Below are 19,377 nucleotides of genomic sequence, written 5' to 3' on the forward strand. Positions count from 1 at the left end.
TATGTATGTGTCTCAACACCCTTGTTTTTTAAAGGTTTATTTATTTAATTGAAAGTCAGACTTGACAGAATCTCCCATCCACTGGTTCACTCCCTAAATGTCTGCAACAGCTGGGGCTAGGCCAGACCAGATTCAGGAGCCGGGGACGCCACCCTGGTCTCCTGTGTGGGCAGCAAGGACTCGAGCACTTGGGCTGTCTTCTGCTTGCCCGGGCACATTACTAGCAGGGAGCTGGATCAGAAGTGGAGTAGCTGGAACTCAAACTTGTCCTGCTTTCCCAGGCATCCCAGGCAGCAGCTGCGCCTGCTCTACCACAGCAGCTGCCCCTCTACATTCAATCTTCTATTTAAATATGGAACTTGAGGTTTGGTAGGTTCTGTGGTTCTCGAGTCCATTTTAAATGTGGAAGATTATCTTTGTATATCATTTAGTAGCTAACAAAATTTTCTTAAAGAAAACCCTTGCAGAAAGGGAAGTTCCTTAATAAACTAAACAGAATACCAGGACCCCATCTCCCAAGGAACAGACTGTTACTCTGATCGTGGTGGTGGAAACCCATCGTGACAGAAATGCTGCTAACCAAGCTCTTGGCCTTTTGAACATTCCTGGTTGTAAAGGGAAGAATCACATTTTTTTTTACCTTGAAACTGATTACTCAAGCACATAACCTGAAAACAGCCCTCTCCTCAAATGACATTTTGTCATTACACTAGGAGAAACATTAAGTCTTTATAGAGATCCACATTACAGATGCATTTTAGGTCTATTTAAAATAATGCTAGAGGCCAGTGCCGTGGCTCACTAGGCTAATCTTCCACCTTGCGGCACCGGCACACCGGGTTCTAGTCCCGGTCGAGGCGCCGGATTCTGTTCCGGTTGCCCCTCTTCCAGGCCAGCTCTCTGCTGTGGCCAGGGAGTACAGTGGAGGATGGCCCAAGTGCTTGGGCCCTGCACCCCATGGGAGACCAGGATAAGCACCTGGCTCCTGCCATCGGATCAGCGCGGTGCGCTGGCCGCAGCGCACCGGCCGCGGCGGCCATTGGAGGGTGAACCAACGGCAAAGGGAGACCTTTGTCTCTGTCTCTCTCACTGTCCACTCTGTCAAAAATAAATAAATAAAAATAAAATAATGCTAGAATTGTTTAGACAGTTGTTCAGAGTTAAAAAAATGATGCATGTAGCTAAACAGTCCCGGATTGACACTCATTTTGTGTCAGCCATGGGTCAGCTGTCATTCAGCTTTTTGTTTTGTTTGCAATTTCAGTAGGCTTTAAAAGAGATGGCAAAGTGGTAGGTTTCTAGAGGTATCTAACAGCTGTCTTTGACAGCTATTTTTAAGTTAACTTTATTTATCTGAGACATCTTTCACCTGCTGATTTACTCAAATGCTCACCAACAGTCAGGCTGGGCCAGGCTGAAACCAGAAGCCTAGAACTCCGATTGGGTCTCCCACGTGGGTGCCAGGGACCCAGGTTCAGGAGCCATCATCTGGCTCTGAGAGTACTAGCAGGAAGCTGGAAGTGCAAGCAGGCTCAACCAGAACCCAGGCCCTCCGATACCGAATGCAGGTGTACCTTGTAGCTGGCGGCTACATCACCAAGCATCTGCTCCTGAAAGCTGTTTCTAACTTTTATAAAAACAGTAGTCCAGACAGTCTCTGAGAGGGCCAGGGTCAGGCTTCAAACCTTCACAGCCAGAACCTTGACCAAACCTAGGGAGACAGACACTGCAGCCTGCACTGTTATTGTTGCCCACTAGATGTCAGTGTCTGCCATGATGCCTCCCTATAAAGCTAGCGGCTTCTGTCCTGTGGAGAGAAGGGTTTTATCCAGCACCACCTCTTGTGTGTCTTCTTGGTAAGTTGCATGGGTGCCTTTCATTGGCAGATCCTAGGTCATGCACTTCTGTCCTGGCTGCAAGAAGGAGGAACAAAGACTCCGCTTCCCTTGGGGGTGTGGAGCAAGCTTGTTTTTTAAAAAAGCCTGGAAGCTAGACTGCACGTGCTGCCGGGTAGGCTTCTGTTCCTGCACTGAGATGCGGAGTTTTCACAGGAGTGCTGGTAATGAAGTGCACGGGTGTAGCTCAGCTGATTATTCTTTTCTTTTTGTAGCAGCGTTGCCAACTCAAGGAAATAGGTTATTGAGTTAGATTCTGGCCAAGCTCCTTACCTTGTGGCCAGCTAGCACGTTGAATATGATGTCCTTGGGGGAACCTACCTTTTTAGGGGAGTTCTTCAGCAGCTTATCTTGTTTCACCCTTGCAGCAGCCTGGTGAAGTGGCCACACAGTTCACTGGGCATTTTTCAGTGTTTTTTAGACCATGTCACAGACGCTCAGACAAGTTCAGACAGCTAACACATGGCACACTAATCAGTTGCATTTGCAAGAATTCTGCATGGTCGAGTGCTAGCAGGCTCTAAAATGAAAATGTGCAATTAAAAGTCATTCTAGTGTGGTGAAAAGAGAGATACATCCAGAGAGACCCTGCCTTCAGAGTTTTCTGCAGCTGTGTCAATTGTGTTACACATATGAAAATGGAGTGATCCACAGGAGTGACAATAGGAGAATCTCAAGTTTGCAACAAATAATAAAATGCAGAAAGAATTGACCCATTTCTGAAGCTAAAGACATTTCACTTTTAATCATAAAGCAAAACTTGCCTTTTGTTTGCTTCTGTCGTAAAAAATATTACACCTCAGCTATTATGTGGAATTAATCTGGAAGCCCAAGACTGGTGAGAATATCTTGCAAATCTTTTTCTAAAAAGGTTCAAATTTAGACTTGTAAAACTGACGTTGCTAAACCTCTGTCATGTTATGCTCAGTAATTTCAGTGCATGCACTTTTTTTTAAAGTTATATGCATGTCTTAAGATTTTATTTGTTTGATAGAGTTACAGAGAGAGGGAGAGAGATATCTTCCATTTGCTGGTTCACTCCCCAAACAACCGCAAAGGCCAGAGCTGAGCCGATCCGAAGCCAGGAGCCAGGAGCTTCCTCTGGGTCTCCCACGTGGGTGCAGGGGCCCCAGCACTTGGGCCATCTCCTGCCGCTTTCCCAGGCCACAGCAACGAGCTGGATCAGAGGAGGAGCAGCCGGGACACTAATCGGCATCCATATGCCGGCGCCGCAGGTGGAGACTTAACCTACCACGCCAGCCCCCACTTGACATATATACATACATATTTGTCTTATAGATTAAAGCAAGGACTGGAGTTAGCCAGGACCTTGAGGGAACAATGTTCTGCAATGGCAGGACAGCTGCTGTCCCCGGACACTGAGCAGGAGAGGCATAGGAGCACTTTCCACCAGGCAACGGCGTGGGCAGGAAGGGGCCTGGCGTGCTGGGCACCTGGGCCTCAGAGGCTGCAGGGCACTGGAGCAGTCCTGGGCCCGGAGTGGGCGGGCGAAGGGCAAGCATAAGCCGGGACAGAGGCGGAACCCCTGGAACACGGAAGGAGTGATGGGCTGTGCTCACCCAACACGTGACGGAAAGAACAGACCGGCTGCGAGAGCCTGTGCCCCTCGTGCGGAACGGGACTGTGCCGCGGGGCCGTGGGAGCTGGATTCACACGCAGACACCTTCCAGTCCCTTAGGGAGCGCTGTGCCCCCACAAAGCGCAGCGCGGAGGGTGCGTGAGTGCATGCACTTTTTAAAAAAAAGATTTATTTAAAAGAGAGGGAGAGACAGAGAAAGAAAAAGATCTTCCATCTGTCATTTACTCACCAAATGGCCACAACAGCCAGGGCTGGGTCAGGCCAAAGCCAGGAGCCTGGAGCTCCATCCAGGTCTCCTACATGGATGGCAGGGACTCAGGCGCTTGGGCCACATTGCGCTGCTTTCCCAGGTGCATTAGCAGGGAGCTGGATCAGAAGCGAACTGGCACTCTGACATGGGATGCTGGCGTTGCAGGTGGTGGCTTCACCCACTGCACCACAGAGGCCCATAAGTGCAGTGAAAGTTAAGCACAAGTTTGGGGCCATAAGCTTGCTGTGGGGTGGTCAGAGGTAGCTCCCTGGAGAAGACACGGCTTGAACTGGCTTAAAAAATAGGTAACTGAGGTGCGCATTTAAATTAGTGATGAAGATGCTGGTTGGGACGCCCACATCCCATAACAGAGTCCCTGAGTTCCTGGCTCTGGTTCTTAGTTCCAGCTTCCTGCAAATGGAATGACCCAAGTGTTTGGGTTCCTGCCACCCACATGAGAGACCTGGATTGCCTTCCAGGTTCCCTGCTTCTACCCCACTGCAGTATTTGGGGAGTGAACCAGCAGATGGGAGCTGTTGCTATCTCACTCTGCCTCTCAAATAAATATACTTTTTTTTTCTATAGATGTGTGATTGTGCAACTTCGGAGCTTGTGCAGGGAAGTTGGTAGGTCAGTGTTATTGATGGGTGGCTTTCGGTTGGAGAGGTAGGTAGGGGTTAATTCATGTCAGAGGACTTGGGGTTCTGCCTGTAGGTGAGGGGGGTCTGGAGGACTTGAGGTGGTACGTGCTTGCATTGCAGATGGCTCTGAGAGCTGAGTGGGAGCAGAAGGCAACGCGAGGACTGTGGGGCCGAGCGACTGCGCCTCGCAGCAGCAGGGCATGTGGGCAGTTGTTAGAGTACAGGAGGAAGCTTGGGAGAAGCAAAAGTGCTGGTGTTGGCAAAACACATACAAACCTGGGAGTGTAACGCAGGCCGCTCAGTTTACAAACCAGGAACCCAATGAAACCGGCATGAGCATTCGTTTCCAGCACTGCCAGTTTCCGGTTGTACGAGAGAAGTCAAGCATTTCTCTCCTCTCAGCTTGCCTTTCTTCGGCGTCCGCTTCATTAACAGAGCAACTCTGGCCACGTGTGGCAAAGCTGGTCTGCAGTGGTTCCGGGACCAGCCGCACCAATATTGTCAGCTCAGCGACCCAACTGACAAAGATCACTTTTCTTTAGTTCCAGAGAAGACCCTGGGTCAACTTATTGGTTAGGCTGAGATCACGTGACCAATCCTAAACCAACGCCTGATTGGTCAGACCTGGGTCATGTGTCCACTCCCACAGCCAGGGGCATGGGTCTGCTTCATGGGACCCAAGTGGTTTGAACAGCAGAGAAGTGGCTCACCACTACATCCCTAGAAAAAATATTTGGGGCAATTTTAATTCTGTAGTTGACATCAGAGAAGACAATGTAAAAGTTAACAAATCACTCCGAATCACACTGGCCACTATTTTTTTTTTTTAAGATTTATTTGAAAGTCAGATTTACACAGAGAGAGAAGGAGAGGCAGAGAGAGAGAGAGAGAGAGAGAGGTCTTCCATCCACTGGTTCACTCCCCAATTGGCCACAACAGCTGGAGTAGCACCGATCTGAAGCCAGGAGCTTCTTTTGGGTCTCCCACGTGGGTGCAGGGGCCCAAGGACTTGGGCCATCATCTACTGCTTTCCCAGGCCATAGCAGAGGGCTGGATCAGAAGTGGAGCAGCCAGGTCTCGAACTGGCACCCATATAGGATGCTGGCACTGCAGGCAGAGGCTTTCCCTGCTATGCCACAGCGCCAGCCCCACTGACCACTACTTTTAAGGAATCTATCAGAAAACACAAGAGAGGCTATGAATAGTAACCCAAGGAGAAATCAAAATGCCAGAACAGGCCCTCGCCTGAAGCTCTGGCATCCCATATGGGTGCTGGTTCAAGACCTGGCTGCTCCACCTCCGATCCAGGTCACTGCTGTGGCCTGGGAAAGCAGTGGAAGATGACCCAAGTCCTTGGGCCCCTGCACCCATGTGGGAGACCTGAAGAAGCACCTGGCTTCAGATCAGCACAGCTCCAGCCATTGTAGCCATTTGGGGAGTGAACCAGAGGATGGAAGACCTTTCTCTAACTCTCAACCTTTGCATCTCTGTAACTCTGCCTTTCAAAATAAATAGATAAATATTTTTAAAAAGAAAGAGAAAGAAAGCCAGAACAAAGGTGTCATTCAAGTCATACTGGAGGGAATGAGCATATTTTTAGTCACTCTATTTTTTTTTTTTGAAAGATTTTTTTGAAAAGCAGAGTTACAGAGAGAGGAAGAGGGAGGGAGGCAGAGATAGTGAGAGGTCTTCTATCTGCTGGTTCACTCCTCAGATGGCCACAATGACCAGGGCTGGGCCAGGCTGAAGCCAGGAGTTTCTTCCAGGTCTCCCACATTGGGGAAAGGGTCAAAGCACTTAGGCCATCCTCTGCTGCTTTCGCAGGCACATTAGCAGAGAGCTGGATCAGAAGTGGAGCAGCTGGGACACAAACTGGTGCCTATACAGCTTAATTCACTGCGTCACAGCACCAGCCCCCAAAATCTTAATCTACATGAAGACCATACTGAATCTTGACAAGTCACTTCAGGAGCCAGGAGCTTCATCCCGGTCTCCCACGTGGGTGGCAGGGGCCCATCCTCCAACCTAGGCCTCTGAGGCGCATCCTGTAGCACTTTAAAGTCACCCCCTGCCTAGCCCTCCTCTGTCCGTTTCATTGTCGAAGTCAAAACTGCAAGAGTTGACCTCATGCCTTCCCCACCATCGTCCCCCGGATCCAGTCACTCCATGCTACTACCTCCCAAGTGTCCCAACCCACTCCTCCATTCGGGCTTCTCCGTTCTCACCCGGACCATGCCAGCCGCCTCTGACCTTCTCTTCTTGTCTTCGCTGTCAGACCCTGCACTCTCTCCTCGCAGGACCAGGCGGAGCCTTCTGATTCGCAAGCCGGAAAGTGCCTCCCCTCCGTAACCCGCTCCCAAGAGCGCCCTCCCCAAGCCCCTCTGGTGGGAAGCCGGGCTGCCGGGGCAAGGGCGTGGGAATGAGGGTCTCCCGGGGAGGGCAGGGTGCGGAGGCTGCAGGTGCACAGCCTCCGGGGTGCGGATATCCACGGTCCTGGACCAGCGGGCCCGCGGCCTCCGGGCAGCAGGGGGCGACCTCGCTCGTGGCCGCCGCTCTCGGTCCCCGGCTCTGCGCCTGCCGGGCGACCTCGGCGACCTCGGGCCGCGGGCGGCGTCGGCCGGGCATGGCGGCGTGGGGCCCGGCCGCAGCAACGGGTCTGCTCCGCGGGATCCGCGGGGTGAGCGCAGGCGGGACGGGGCGGCTCCTCCCGGGCGGGAGCTGCGGAGGGGCCGCGGGGTCGGCTGCTGTCGGGGTTCAGGAGCCGGCTTCCGAGCGCACGCCGCCGGGCCGGAGTTCCCCGCTTGCTGTCTCTCATTCACTCACTCATTCGTTCATTCATTCGTTCACTCTTGGCTACGGGCGTTCGGACAGCCGGGGCGATCGGGGCGGGGGGCGCTCCGGGGCTGGGCGGAGATCGGGGACAGGGGCACAGACGCGACACAAGTCAAATACGGTGGGCACAGGGGCGCCCGAGGACCTAGGAGTCGGGGTTCCGAGTCGAGGCGTGGGTGCCGGGGCTGCGCAGGGGTCCGGTCCTTGGGAACGCCGGCGGGCTCTGACCTTGACCGCTCAGCAGAGGGCACACGCCGCGCGCTCCCCGAACCCCCTGAGCCCTTGCCGCAATCCTTTTCCTTCGCTGGTCTGGAGCCTGCGTCCCCCGCGGGGTAGGGGCGCTCTGCCGTGCTGGCGACTTTGGTCACCTGCGGCTTTTGTCAGGCGGTTCTTGGGTTAGGGGGCAATGCCGTAGATGCGAGAGGAAGGAGTCTGCCCTAGAAGGTGTCAGTTCTGCCTGCCATCTGGCTACCTTCTACCTTTTTTAAAGTTTTTTTTTTTTTTTAATGTATGTAAGAGAGCGAGCTCCCATCTGCTGATTCACCCTTGCTCCAGCCAGAATGCCAGTAATGGCCATTCTGGGCCAGGTCAGGACTCAGAGAGCTGGGAACTCAGCCCAGGCCTGCCACGTGGGTGGCAGGAACCTATTACTTGAGCTGTCATGACTGCCACCTCCCAGGGTCTGCCTTAGCAGGAAGCTGGAGTCAGAAGCCAGGGCCAAGAATCAACCCCAGGACATGGGCATCTTAACTGCTGGGCCAAACATCTGCTCTGGTTCCTGTCTTCCTTTGCCCTGTGTTCCCAGCGCAGCCCTACCCCTGCCCCCCACCTCCACTTCACCTCAGCAGTCCCCCTGGGCTCACAATGGCGAGTTTCTGTCCCTGTTTGTAGCTCGCAGAAAATCTGACTCTGGCCTTTCTCCTGGCCTGCCGTCGGCTGCCTGCCACGCTTCCCCTGTGTGCTCCGTTCGTCTGCTGTCACCAAGTGCTGGGGGCTGCTGGAACAGTTAGCCTGGCTTCCCCTTTCAGCCTGGGTGGGGAGAAGACCAGCGTACGGCTGGTTTTAAAGAAGGCGCTCTGAGATGCTGTCACATGGCAGTGCAAGGGTGGGCGGCACTGGGGTCAGCGCCCCACACCGCTTCCCTTGTGATGCCTCTTCCTTGGGTGTCTGTCCCATCTGGCTTCCCAAGGCACTGTGTTCCTTTTTTTTTTTTTTTTTTTTTCCTGAAAAGTCAGAGTTTCACAGAAAGAAAGAGAGGCAGAGAGAGAGAGGTCTTCCATCCACTGGTTCACTCCCCAATTGGCCGCAATGGCTGGGGCTGGGCCAATCCGAAGCCAGGAGCCTCCTCCAGGTCTCCCACGTGGGCGCAGGGGCCCAAGAACTTGGGCCATATTCTGCTGCTTTCCCAGGCCATAGCAGAGAGCTGGATCAGAAGTGGAGCAGCTGGGACTAGAACCAGCGCCCATATGGGATGCTGGCGCTGCAGGTGGCAGCTTTACCTGCTACACCACACCCCTGTCCCCAGCACTGTGTTCATTTGCTACCAAGAGCCTGGGCCACATCACCTGAGATCACCTCACATGTACTTTTTTGTTCTTTTTTAAAGATTTATGTTATTATTCACTTGAAAAGTAGAGTGACAGGGAGAGGCAGAGAGAACGAGATCTGCCATCTGCTGGTTCACTCCCTAAATGGCCGGGGCTGGGCCAGGCTGAAGCCAGGAGCCGCGAGCTCCATCTGGGTCCCCTGTGACCTCACCTGTCACGGCCCCTGCTGGTCTCCCTTTTTAGTATGTGTTCAACCCAGCCGTGCGGCTGCCGGCCCAGCTTCCTGCACCTTGACTCCCGAGGGTTGGCACCTGTTCCGTCAGCAGTACTGATGCCCCGTGATAGGCGGGGGCGGGAGAGAGGTGGGCTTGCCAGTGGTGAAGGGGCTGGAGGTGTTCCCTGTTCAGGTGGCTTAGAACTCCGCGTCTCCCGGCTGGGGAGGACCAGTGCACGGGGCAGGGGCACAGCTGGGCTGTGTGCAGCCTGTTCCTTAAGGCTGGGTGGGATTTGGCCACCGTGGAGCACCTGGCGGGACAGACTGAGGACAGGCTGCCCGGCCGCCGTCCTGGCTCTGCAGCCTCCTGGTGGGTCCAGCTCTGGGCCACTCCTCGGTTTCCTCCCCCGGAGCACAGGGCCTCACACAGCCTCGTTGTGCAGAGTGGAGTATCCATTGCATGTGTCAGGGCCTCGTTGCTTCCAGACTCGAGGGGAGTTGCTTCCCCGGAGCTGCCCTCACTCCTCCACCCCACGATCCGTTCTGCATCCCTGCTCGCCTGGCACCACCCAGCGCCGTGGCTGTGGCTGTGGCCCGTGGCCCGGCCTCGCTGAGCCGTGACCCTCCCCTCTGTTCTCTGGCAGCTTCCTCTTCACTGTGCCCGTCGCACGTTTGCTTCACAGACTGAGGGGGAGCTCAGGGTGACCCAGATTCTCAGAGAGAAGTTTCCTCGAGCCACAGCTATCAAAGTCACCGACATCTCCGGTAAGGCTCCTCTCCTCCCGCCGGGGTCCTGCCCTGGCTTGCGGCAGAGGGCGGGGCGTGGGGGAGGGAGGAGCTGGCTGCCCACGCCTCCCACGGCGGGCTTCTCTCGGGCACAGGGCACCCAGCCCTCCCTCTGATGGAAACAAGGTTTCAATGGGTCAGCGGGGAAGACTCCCGCCCAGCTCAGTCACGCCAGGGTTCAGGTGCACGGTCACTCACTTGACTGGGAGATGGGCCCTCCCCCGGCTCCCCCACACCCTCCTGAGGGCCTGGGATGTCAGCGCTACACTGTCGCTGTCCCCTTGAGGAGCCAGACCCAGAGAGGCCAGCAGAGCTGCCCGTCCCATCCCGGGAGGAAGCGATAGACCGTGAGCCGGGACTTGGGACAGGCTCTGTGCTGGGCCCTGCCTGTCTCACGTGCTGCTGACAGCTCAAGCTGGCTATGTGTCCAGGGGCTGCACCCACAGGCCGGGGGAGATAGGCCCTTTATCCAGACGCTCACACGTGGCCCAGCCCAGCCACAGGCAGCTGATGGGCGTGGGCCTGAACCACTCCCAGCTCCCCAGCAGACGCCCATCGGCCACTCGACATTGCCATGAGCACCCAGCGACTCCGCTGAGAGCATAGCGTTGACGAAGATGCGGGAGAACACGGAGGAAGTAGACTTTATCCTGGACACAGATCCACCCTCAGGAGAGGGCTCTGCAGGGGCCCCTGGGCAGGGCTGAACTTGGACCCTCAGTCTGGCTCTGCCTGGCCCTGATGGGGTGCAGAAGGGAAGCTGGAGCCCTTTGAGCAACCCAAAGCACAATTCCTGCCCGTGTGGGTTCAGGCTGAAGCAGCATGTTTAGCCCCAGGCGTCATTGCCAGCACCCACCACTGGGAGGCAGCGTGTGGGGTTCCCAGGACCTCTGCCTTGAGGGCTTCGCTCTAAAGCTCCGGCCTGGCGAGGTGAAATGCTGGATGCTGCACCGTGGACAGGGGGCGGCAGAGAGCACCGAGCCCGGCCTCTGCCTCCCTGGGTCCCAGGCTTCCTTGTTCCTTGCTTTTCTTCCCTGTGGCTGTGCTTACCCCCAGACTGTAGAGCGGTTTTGCCTGTTGACGAGCGCAGGGCTGGGCCTCGGGAAGCTGGAACGCCGGAGCTCGGTGCCCTCCCTCTTCCTAGGGAAGGGCACACGCTCAGCCGTCCTTATCCAGGGCCCCACGTCTGTGGATTCAACCAAGCCCAGGCCCCAAAACAAACCTGTAAAATCCATGTCTGTGCTGCACGTGTGCAGACTTTGTTGTCTTGTCATTATTCCTAAATAAGACTCCTCTTTATGTAGCACTTACAGAGTACCAGGCGTTATAAGTAAGCTAGAGGCGGGCCGGCGCCGCGGCTCACTAGGCTAATCCTCCACCTAGCAGCGCTAGCACACCGGGTTCTAGTCCCGGTGGGGGCGCCGGATTCTGTCCCGGTTGCCCCTCTTCCAGGCCAGCTCTCTGCTGTGGCCAGGGAGTGCAGTGGAGGATGGCCCAAGTGCTTGGGCTCTTCACCCATATGGGAGACCAGGAAAAGCACTTGGCTCCCGGCTTCGGATCAGCACAGTGTGCCGGCCGCAGCGGCCATTGGAGGGTGAACCAACGGTAAAGGAAGACCTTTCTCTCTCTCTCTCTCTCTCTCTCTCTCTCACTGTCCACTCTGCCTGTCAAAAAAAATAAATAAGTAAGCTAGAGACGAGTCTTTAAAGTATCTTTATCATCCATTTGAGGAGCAGAGAGAGAGAGAAAGGGAGCTCCTGTCCCCTGATTCACTTCCTCAGATGCCTGCAGTGGGTAGGGCTGGGCTGGGCTGAAGCCAGGAGCCAGGCATTCCGTCCAGGTCTCCCATGTGGGTGGGCGGCAGGGACCCGATTACTGAAGCCATCCCGCTGCCTTCTGAGCCCTGGTGGGAAGCTGGAGTCGGGAGGTGGAGCCAGGAATTGAACCCAGGGTCTCTGATACAGGATGCCAACGTCTTAACTGCTACCTGCTCCTGCTCCGAAAGTTGACGGCAGGTGTGCAGGAGGCTGTGTGTGGGTTATTTGCAAATGTTAGGCGGTTTACCCAAGGGGTTTAACATCCTTGGATCGTGGTATCCTTGGCGGTGGGGGGGCGGCGGGTGGTCCTGGAACCAGTCTCCCATGGACACCAAGCGCTGAGTGAACTGTGCGTCCCCCAGGTTTCCCTTGCTTTGCACAGCATCTTTCTCGCCTGCAGGCAATAGCCCTGGCCAGTGCCACGGCCCGGAGAAGGGCCGGGCACGTTCTGGCCCGCGGCGGCCTCCTGGGAGGAACCCGGGGTCCTGCTGGAAGCTGTGCTCCTCTCCTAACCGTCTCAGCAGCTTGCCTTTCCAAGGTCAGCCCCCTTGGAGGGCGGCGGCTGGAACGAGAATGGCTATGCTTGTGACGTGTGTTTGTTTTAGGGGGCTGTGGGGCCATGTACGAGATCAAAATCGAGTCGGAAGACTTCAAGGAGAAGAGAACTGTCCAGCAGCACCAGATGGTTAATCAGGTCAGTGGGGGTCACCATGCCCCTGGGCCCGAGGCCCGCTGAGCGGGGACAGCAATGCGACATCACGCTCATGCCACCCGCACCCGAGACCTGAGCCACATACAGCCCAGCCTGCCTGGGATCAGACTGGGCAAACAGGAGTTGTGTTCCAAATCGAAAACAAGCCCCGCAGGGGGTGTCTCACATTTCCTGTGTGTGCCATCACTGTCACACATGGAACAGTATTGGTAAACATAGGCAGTGCCAAAAGATGCCCTTGCGTAGACTGGAGGAGATGCTTGGCCTATGGGTAGACGATCCATGCAGTGACTGAGCGTGGTGCCAGCTGCCCCAACCCAGGACGGAACACCTGCGGCCTGCGACATCCCCTTTAACCAGAACGGGGCCCAGTTTATACTGTCTCCTTATTTTAGTTTATATTGTTTCCTTCCTTATTTTAGTTAGAACCCATACAGCTTTGACTCCTGGGCCTGTGTCTAGCCAGGGCCCCGCTGCACGCCCCTGCACGTTGTGAACTGGCGTGGTCTCTGCAAAGCTCTGCTCTGGCTGTCAGGGTCTCTCCCGTGGCCATGGCACTTGGAGTTTGGGTGTCCCCAGCTGCTGTTCAGGACCCTCCCCCCTCTCTGCGTGCCTTGCGCCTGGCCGCTGCCCGATGGCCTCTCTGCACCTGCACCTTTGCCCAGCTCCAGACTCCTGTACCAGCCCAGATGCTGCCTCCCCTTTCCCCCTGCCCCCTGCAGGGCACCCTCCACTCTCTGACTCCCTCTTTTGGCTGCTGGTGTCCCGGACACTTCAGCCCCTACCCCATATCCCTTGTGACCTGTTAGCCCTTTGTGGACTGGATTTCTCACGGGTCCTCACCCTTCACCTTGGATGTGGCACCCACAGTTGGTGGTTTGAAGGGTGGGCTGGGCTGGGACAGCAACCCCACAGGATCTCAGACCTGGCCCAGACTGTCCCTAGCCTATGGGACTTTGGGTTTGTTCTCAAAGTGACATGGGCCACCTGGTGCAGCTCAGCTCCCGAGGTGCGGCCCTTGGCCTGAAGCCACAGCTCCAGGAGGTTAAGGGTGCAGGTTCTGGAGCCCGGCTGCCCGTGTTCCCATTCCGGCCTCTGCTGCTTTCTGGCTGCGTGACCTTGACCTGTGCCCATTTTCCTAATTTGCAACCTGCTTGCTCCAAAGGGTTCGAGAATTAGTGATAAAGAGCCGGGGGCCCCCAAGAACAGCGTCGGACGCGCAGTTAACCCCACTCAATGTGGGAAGCCATTGCCAGCCTCATGCTGCAGTCCCATGGGATGGGGGTGGGCTGGGTACTGTCACCTGCACTGTCCTGGGAGTGGGTGAGAGTAGGAACAGGTGCCCTGGCAGGTGCATGGACACCCAGGGGCCTGAGCCAGGGTGACACTTCCCTCCTTGATCTTGCCTGGTCCCCCTTGTGCTGTAGAATCAGGCCCTGAAAACCCCTCAGGCTGGAGTCCCCTCTTGATTCCCTAGGGAGGGACACTTCCTGCTGGCTGGAGGAGAGGGTGCCTGGGCCCTGGGACCTGCCAGCCCGTGACCCGGGGCTCAGCCTCTGCCTCGCTTCACGGTTCACCGGCCTTGTCCTCGGGAGTACTCACTGAACAGCTGCTTAGGGTCCAGCCCCTGGGGAGGCACCAGCGCGTGTAGACGAGGGGGTAGCGTGAGGTGACCAAGTTCCCCTGGTGGGATCCGAGCCTCGCTTTCCTCCCTGGCAGAGACGCCTCGCCCAGCTCCTGGCCCGGCAGGGGCAGGAAGGCGGCTGGTGAACAGCTGTTACCTCTCCCTCCTCCCTCCCCTGGCCCCTTCCCATCTGCTGCCTGATCACCCTCCCCTACGGACGCCTCTGCCCTGCCTTTCCTCTGCTCAGAGCGCGTCAGTAGGGCCCCTGGTTGCTGCTGAGTCCGGCCCACCCTTCCTGGCCTGGTACTTACCATCCCCTGTGTGCGCCTGACTCAAGGCCAGCCCTTCCGCACCTTGCTCACCCGGGCTGGGTGCATAGCTCCCCGCTGGCCGGCTCCAGGGTGCAAGGACCAGGCTGGCTGGCAGCGTGCCAGCACCCATCACTGCAGGCCTCTGTGCCCCGGACATTACTGTGAGCACAGCCACGCTCTGAAATAAGTTTATCCAAGCTCCATCTTTTTTTTTTTTTTAGTGAATCATTGTTTTGTTTTTTAAAGATTGATTTATTTATTCGAAAGGCAGAGTTACAGAGAGGCAGAGAGAGAGTGAGAGAGGTCTTCCATCTGCTGGTTCATTCCCCAAATGTTGGCAATGGCCGGAGCTAGGCCAGTCTGAGCCTGGAGCTTCTTCCCACATGGGTGCAGGAGCCCAAGCACTTGGTCCATCTTCCACTGTTACATTAGAAGGGAGCTGGATCGGAAGTGGAGCAGTTGGATCTCAAACTGGTGCCCATATGGGATGCTGGCACTGTAGGCGGTAGCTTTACCCGCTACGCCACAGCACTGGCCCCACCAAGCCACATCTTCTCACCCATGGGGCTTTGGCCAATTCCCTTCCCCCACCAAGGCCTCAGTTTCCTTAGCTTTAAAGCAACCTTGGTGATGTCTCAGGTCCTGTGTAGTTAGGAGATGCTGTGACGTGTGCATGGTGAGCCGGGAGAACGCATTGGGAAGGGGACGAGGCATCGAAGGGCCCCCCGTCCACGGCCTACACCTGAGGGTGTGACCAGGCCCTCACCCAGCAGGGAGGCTGGCCATGGCCCAGGCACAGAGGCGGGGGCAGCCTCTGGGGAGCACTGTGCAGAGAGCAGGTGACCCCGGGCTATGTGCTCCTCCGATGGTGATGACATGCTGACATCTCGCTCACGAGGGAGGAGTTGGGGGTGCCATGCAGGCCAGGTGGGGCAGCCCCTGGCACCAGGACCAGGCAGGAGCTCAGTGGAAGCCAGTGTGGCCGACCTCGGCGTACCTGTGTCCAGGTCTCAGTTCTGTTACTTGCGTGCTGACTTTGGACAAGGGATAGACTCTATTTTATAGAATAAGGAGAATAGGCGTGGACTGTCTCTAAGGATCCTTCCTTCTGCCTCTGTACACCTGACCGCATGATTTGGCTTCTGGTTGTGACAGAGTTCAAGGCACAGCTGCACGAGCACACAGGGAGTGAACCGGCCATGAGTGCGGTCATCCGGTTTCTGGCATAACTAGATTCAAGGTCTTCAACAAGTTCATTGGCTTGCGCTCATTCTCTGTGTCTGTCTCTGTCTCTCTGCCTTCAGCTCCTGTGTGTTGGCTTCATTTTCCTCCTACAAGAGGTAGACAGGCTTTCTCTCCTTGGGGGCACATGGTCCCAGCCACCTCCAGCTGACGATTCCAGCATGGCGACCTGAGAGACAGGGACGGCTCCACTCTGAGAACCCCTAGGGGTGGTTCTGATTGGCCCGTCTGCGGTCACGTGCCGCCCCAGGTCAGCCATGAGCTCGGCGTCACTCCCTCAGCACCGGGCTTGTCTGTTGTGGCAGCCAGTCCCCGCTGTTGGGGTTAGCCTGGAAGGACTCTGCCTCCTCCTCTGCACTGATTATGCGCCTGCTGTCTGCACCCCCTCTGTGTGGTGCTGCAGGAGCTAAGCGTCCCTTTGACTGTGGTGGCTCTTTCCCCTTGGGCCTGGCTGGCACTGTCGGCAGTCTCGGGTCTCACAAATACTTTGTGATTGTATTTCCTGCTCACAACTAAAATGTGGGAAATCTGTGCTCGTTGGTGTGGTTGAAACAGGGACAGGTTGGAAAGTTTTAATAATATAACGGGGGTGGGGGGCGGTGCCATGGCGCACTAGGTTAATCCTCTGCCTGCGGCACCGACATCCCTTATGGGCGCCAGTTCTAGTCCTGGTTGCTCCATTTCCAATCCAGCTCTCTGCTGTGGCCTGGGAAAGCAGTGGAGGATGGCCCAGGTTCTTGTGCCCCTGCACCCGCATGGGAGACCAGGAGGAAGCACCTGGCTCCTGGCTTCGGATCCGCGCAGCTCCAGCCTTTGCGGCCATCTGGGGAGTGAACTAACGGATGGAAGACGTTTCTCTCTGTCTCTCCCTCTCACTGCCTGTAACTCTACCTCTCAAATGAATAAATAAAATCTTTAAAAAAAATAATATAATGGAATACAGTGCCAGAAAGTAGTGAGGCCACCCTGTGAGCCCTCGTGGGAAGATCTCCGAGGTCGATGGTCGGAGGGTGGCTGTGTATGCATACTAGCTTGGATATGTGTTTTTATATTGCTGCAGAGATAAACAGGAAACTCACAATGGTTGTCTATTTGGGGATCAGCATGGAAACAGGGGACACGGAGGAGAGGTGTGGAGAGACCTCCCTGTATGCCTTTTTATACCTTTTCAGTTTTTTTTTTTTTTTTGAGATTTATTTATTTATTTGAAAGAATTACATAGAGAAGGAGAGGCAGAGAGAGAGGTCTTCTATCTGCTGGTTCACTCCCCAGTTGACCACACTGATCCGAAGCCAGGAGCCAGGAGCTTCCTCCCGGTCTCCCATGTGGGTTCAGGGGCCCAAGCACTTGGACCATCTTCCGCTGCTTTCCCAGGCCATAGCAGAGAGCTGGATCAGAAGTGGAGCAGCCGGGACTTGAACCGGCGCCCATATGGGATTCTGGCACTGCAGGCAGTGGCTTTACCCACTATGCCACAGTGCTGGCCCCAGCTTTTCAGTTTGGAAAAATAGATTTATTTATTTATTTGAAAGGCAGAGTTACAGAGAGAAAGGAAGAGACAGAGACAAATCTTCCATCCATTAGTTCACTCCCCAAATGGCCATAACAGCGAGGGCTGAGCCAGACTGAAGCCAGGAGCTTCTTCCGGGTCTCCCGTGTGGGTGCAGGGGCCCAGGTACTCAGGTCCTCTTCCACTGCTTTCCCAGGCACATCAACAGGGAAGCTGGATCAGAAGTGGAGCTGCCAGGACTCGAACTGGCGCCCATATGGGATGCCAGCATCAGCAATGAAAGGGGAAGATGGCTTCCACACAGCGAGTGTGGGCTCCTGTAAAGCGATGTGAGAGTACGCAGGCAGTGACGGTCCTGACGCCCTCTTGTCTCCGCAGGCGCTCAAAGAAGAAATCAAGGAGATGCACGGCTTGCGGATATTCACCTCGGTCCCCAGACACTGACCCCGCCGGCCGCCGCCGTGTCCCAGGCGTCTGCCTAAACAAGGAGTTGATCTGTTTTGCTCAGAGACTTTCCGTACGCTCGTTATAGGGGATACGCTCCCTATGTAGATGTCAATTAAAGGCCACAGACGTCGGAAGCTCCCGAGGGGTCCTCAGCGACGCGCCAGGCGCTCCGATGGAGGGGCTGCCTCCTTCTGCCCAGGCGGTCTCGTGCTTCCCAGTTGTGTGCCGTTGCTGCGGGGACAGGAGGGAGAGCCCGCCTCCTGTCCTATTTCTCCCTCTCTCGGAAACCGCTCGCCCCCCTCCCCCAAGAAAGGGAAGGTCCCCTTTGCTCTTGCTGTCGCTGTCGTCGCTCGCTCCTGTCCCGCGCAGACTTCCTGGACCCTCGGTTTCTCACTCTGCATAGGCCGAGGACTTGGGGCTGCCTGGCTCCCCCACCCTCTGTCCTGCTGGGAGGCAGCGCCCACTTCCCACGACGGGAGCTGCAGAGGCTTTCCCAGCCTTGTCGCGGCCGACGAGACCTCTCTGCCCTGGACTTGGAGAGGAGGGGTGTGGGGCGTCCGCGGGGGCAGCTGCGGCCGCGCTGGCTGGTGGCGTGGGTGGCAGCAGGCTCAGAGTCAGTGTTTGCCGGGGGTGGGCGTGGTTTGGGCTCCTGAGTCCTGGGACCAGAGTCCTCCCTGTTCCCAGGAGAAACCCGTCATGATGGCCTGCCCTCTGTCGCCCTCAGCCTGCTCACAGCCTGCCTCCTGTAGCTGAGCACCCTGACGGGTTTGCCAGCTTCCGGCTGCGTGGCTCCTGCCTGTCAGTGGGTGGCGGGAGGTGGGCCGTCCACTCCTTCCGTGGTCCCACTCACTCCTGAGTGAGGGTCTGCAGCCAGAGCAGCTCTGGGCCCAGATTTGGGGGCAGCAAGAGTGGCAGATGTTCCATTCACGTGCTGTGCCCGTGTTGTGGTCCATGAATATTCTCTGTCTACACAGTGGAGTTTGGAGGGATTGGTATCCTGTATGGGCAGACTGCCTCTTTGTGGGAGTAGAGATGCTCTCCATCAGAGCTGAGAAGATGGGGCAAAACCCAGAGGGCCGCGCCACCCCCCTACCCCCTCGCCGCTCCCCCTGTCTCCCCAGGACTGCCCTGCTGTTGATTTATTGGGGAGAGCGTGTGTTCCCATCCACTGGTTCACTCCCCAGATTCCCACAACAGCAAGGGGTGGGAGAGGCCGAAGCTAGGAGCCAGGAACTCCATCTGGGTCTCCCACATAGATGGCGGGCAGCGACCCAAGGACTTGAGCCATCACTGCTGATTCCCAGGGTGTGCATTAGCAGGAAGCTGGAGTCAGGAGCCAGGCCTCCTGACTTGGAACACAGACATCAAAAAATGGTGTCTTGCCGGCAGCGCGGCTCACTAGGCTAATCCTCCGCCTTGCGGCGCCGGCACACCGGGTTCTAGTCCTGGTCGGGGCGCCGGATTCTGTCCCGGTTGCCCCTCTTCCAGGCCAGCTCTCTGCCGAGCCCAGGAGTGCAGTGGAGGATGGCCCAGGTGCTTGGGCCCTGCACCCCATGGGAGATCGGGAGAAGCACCTGGCTCCTGCCATCAGATCAGCGCAGTGCGCCGGCCGCAGCACGCTGGCCGCGGCGGCCATTGGAGGGTGAACCAATGGCAAAGGAAGACTTTTCTCTCTGTCTCTCTCACTGTCCACTCTGCCTGTCCAAAAAAAGAAAAATGGCGTCTTAACCGCGGTGCCAAGCGCCCGCCCCCAGGGGGCAGCATTGAGCCGGCGCAGTGAGGAGGCGGCCAAGGCTGGAGTCCCAGAGGCAGCGAGAAGGCGGCGCTGAGTGGAGAGAGCGCAGGGTTAGGTAGATGCCCCGCGGTTGGCACAGGGACTCCGGCCCTTGTAGGGTGGCTTGACACCTTCACCCACTTCTAAGGAACGGAGGGAGGCAGGGGCCGCGTGT

At 56.6% G+C, this 19,377-nt stretch overlaps 1 protein-coding gene across 2 annotated transcripts; it reads left to right on the forward strand.

Moving 5' to 3' along the window:
* Positions 1 to 6,984: 6,984 nt before the first annotated feature.
* BOLA3 (bolA family member 3) lies at positions 6,985 to 17,562 on the forward strand. 2 transcript variants are annotated; one of them, XM_070068905.2, is made up of 4 exons: positions 6,985 to 7,063; positions 9,624 to 9,744; positions 12,188 to 12,276; positions 17,360 to 17,562. In XM_070068905.2, the coding sequence occupies exons 1-4, from the start codon at positions 7,010 to 7,012 to the stop codon at positions 17,423 to 17,425; spliced, it is 330 nt and encodes a 109-aa protein (XP_069925006.1). In that variant the 5' UTR covers positions 6,985 to 7,009; the 3' UTR covers positions 17,426 to 17,562. The 2 variants fall into 2 exon arrangements, with proteins under 2 accessions (XP_069925006.1, XP_089182414.1); XM_089326288.1 differs by lacking the exon at positions 12,188 to 12,276.
* The last annotated feature ends 1,815 nt before the right edge of the window (positions 17,563 to 19,377 follow it).

This window comes from Oryctolagus cuniculus, chromosome 2, assembly GCF_051225735.1.
Source record: "Oryctolagus cuniculus isolate XC-2025 breed Fujian yellow rabbit chromosome 2, ASM5122573v1, whole genome shotgun sequence".
Lineage (NCBI taxonomy): Eukaryota > Metazoa > Chordata > Mammalia > Lagomorpha > Leporidae > Oryctolagus > Oryctolagus cuniculus.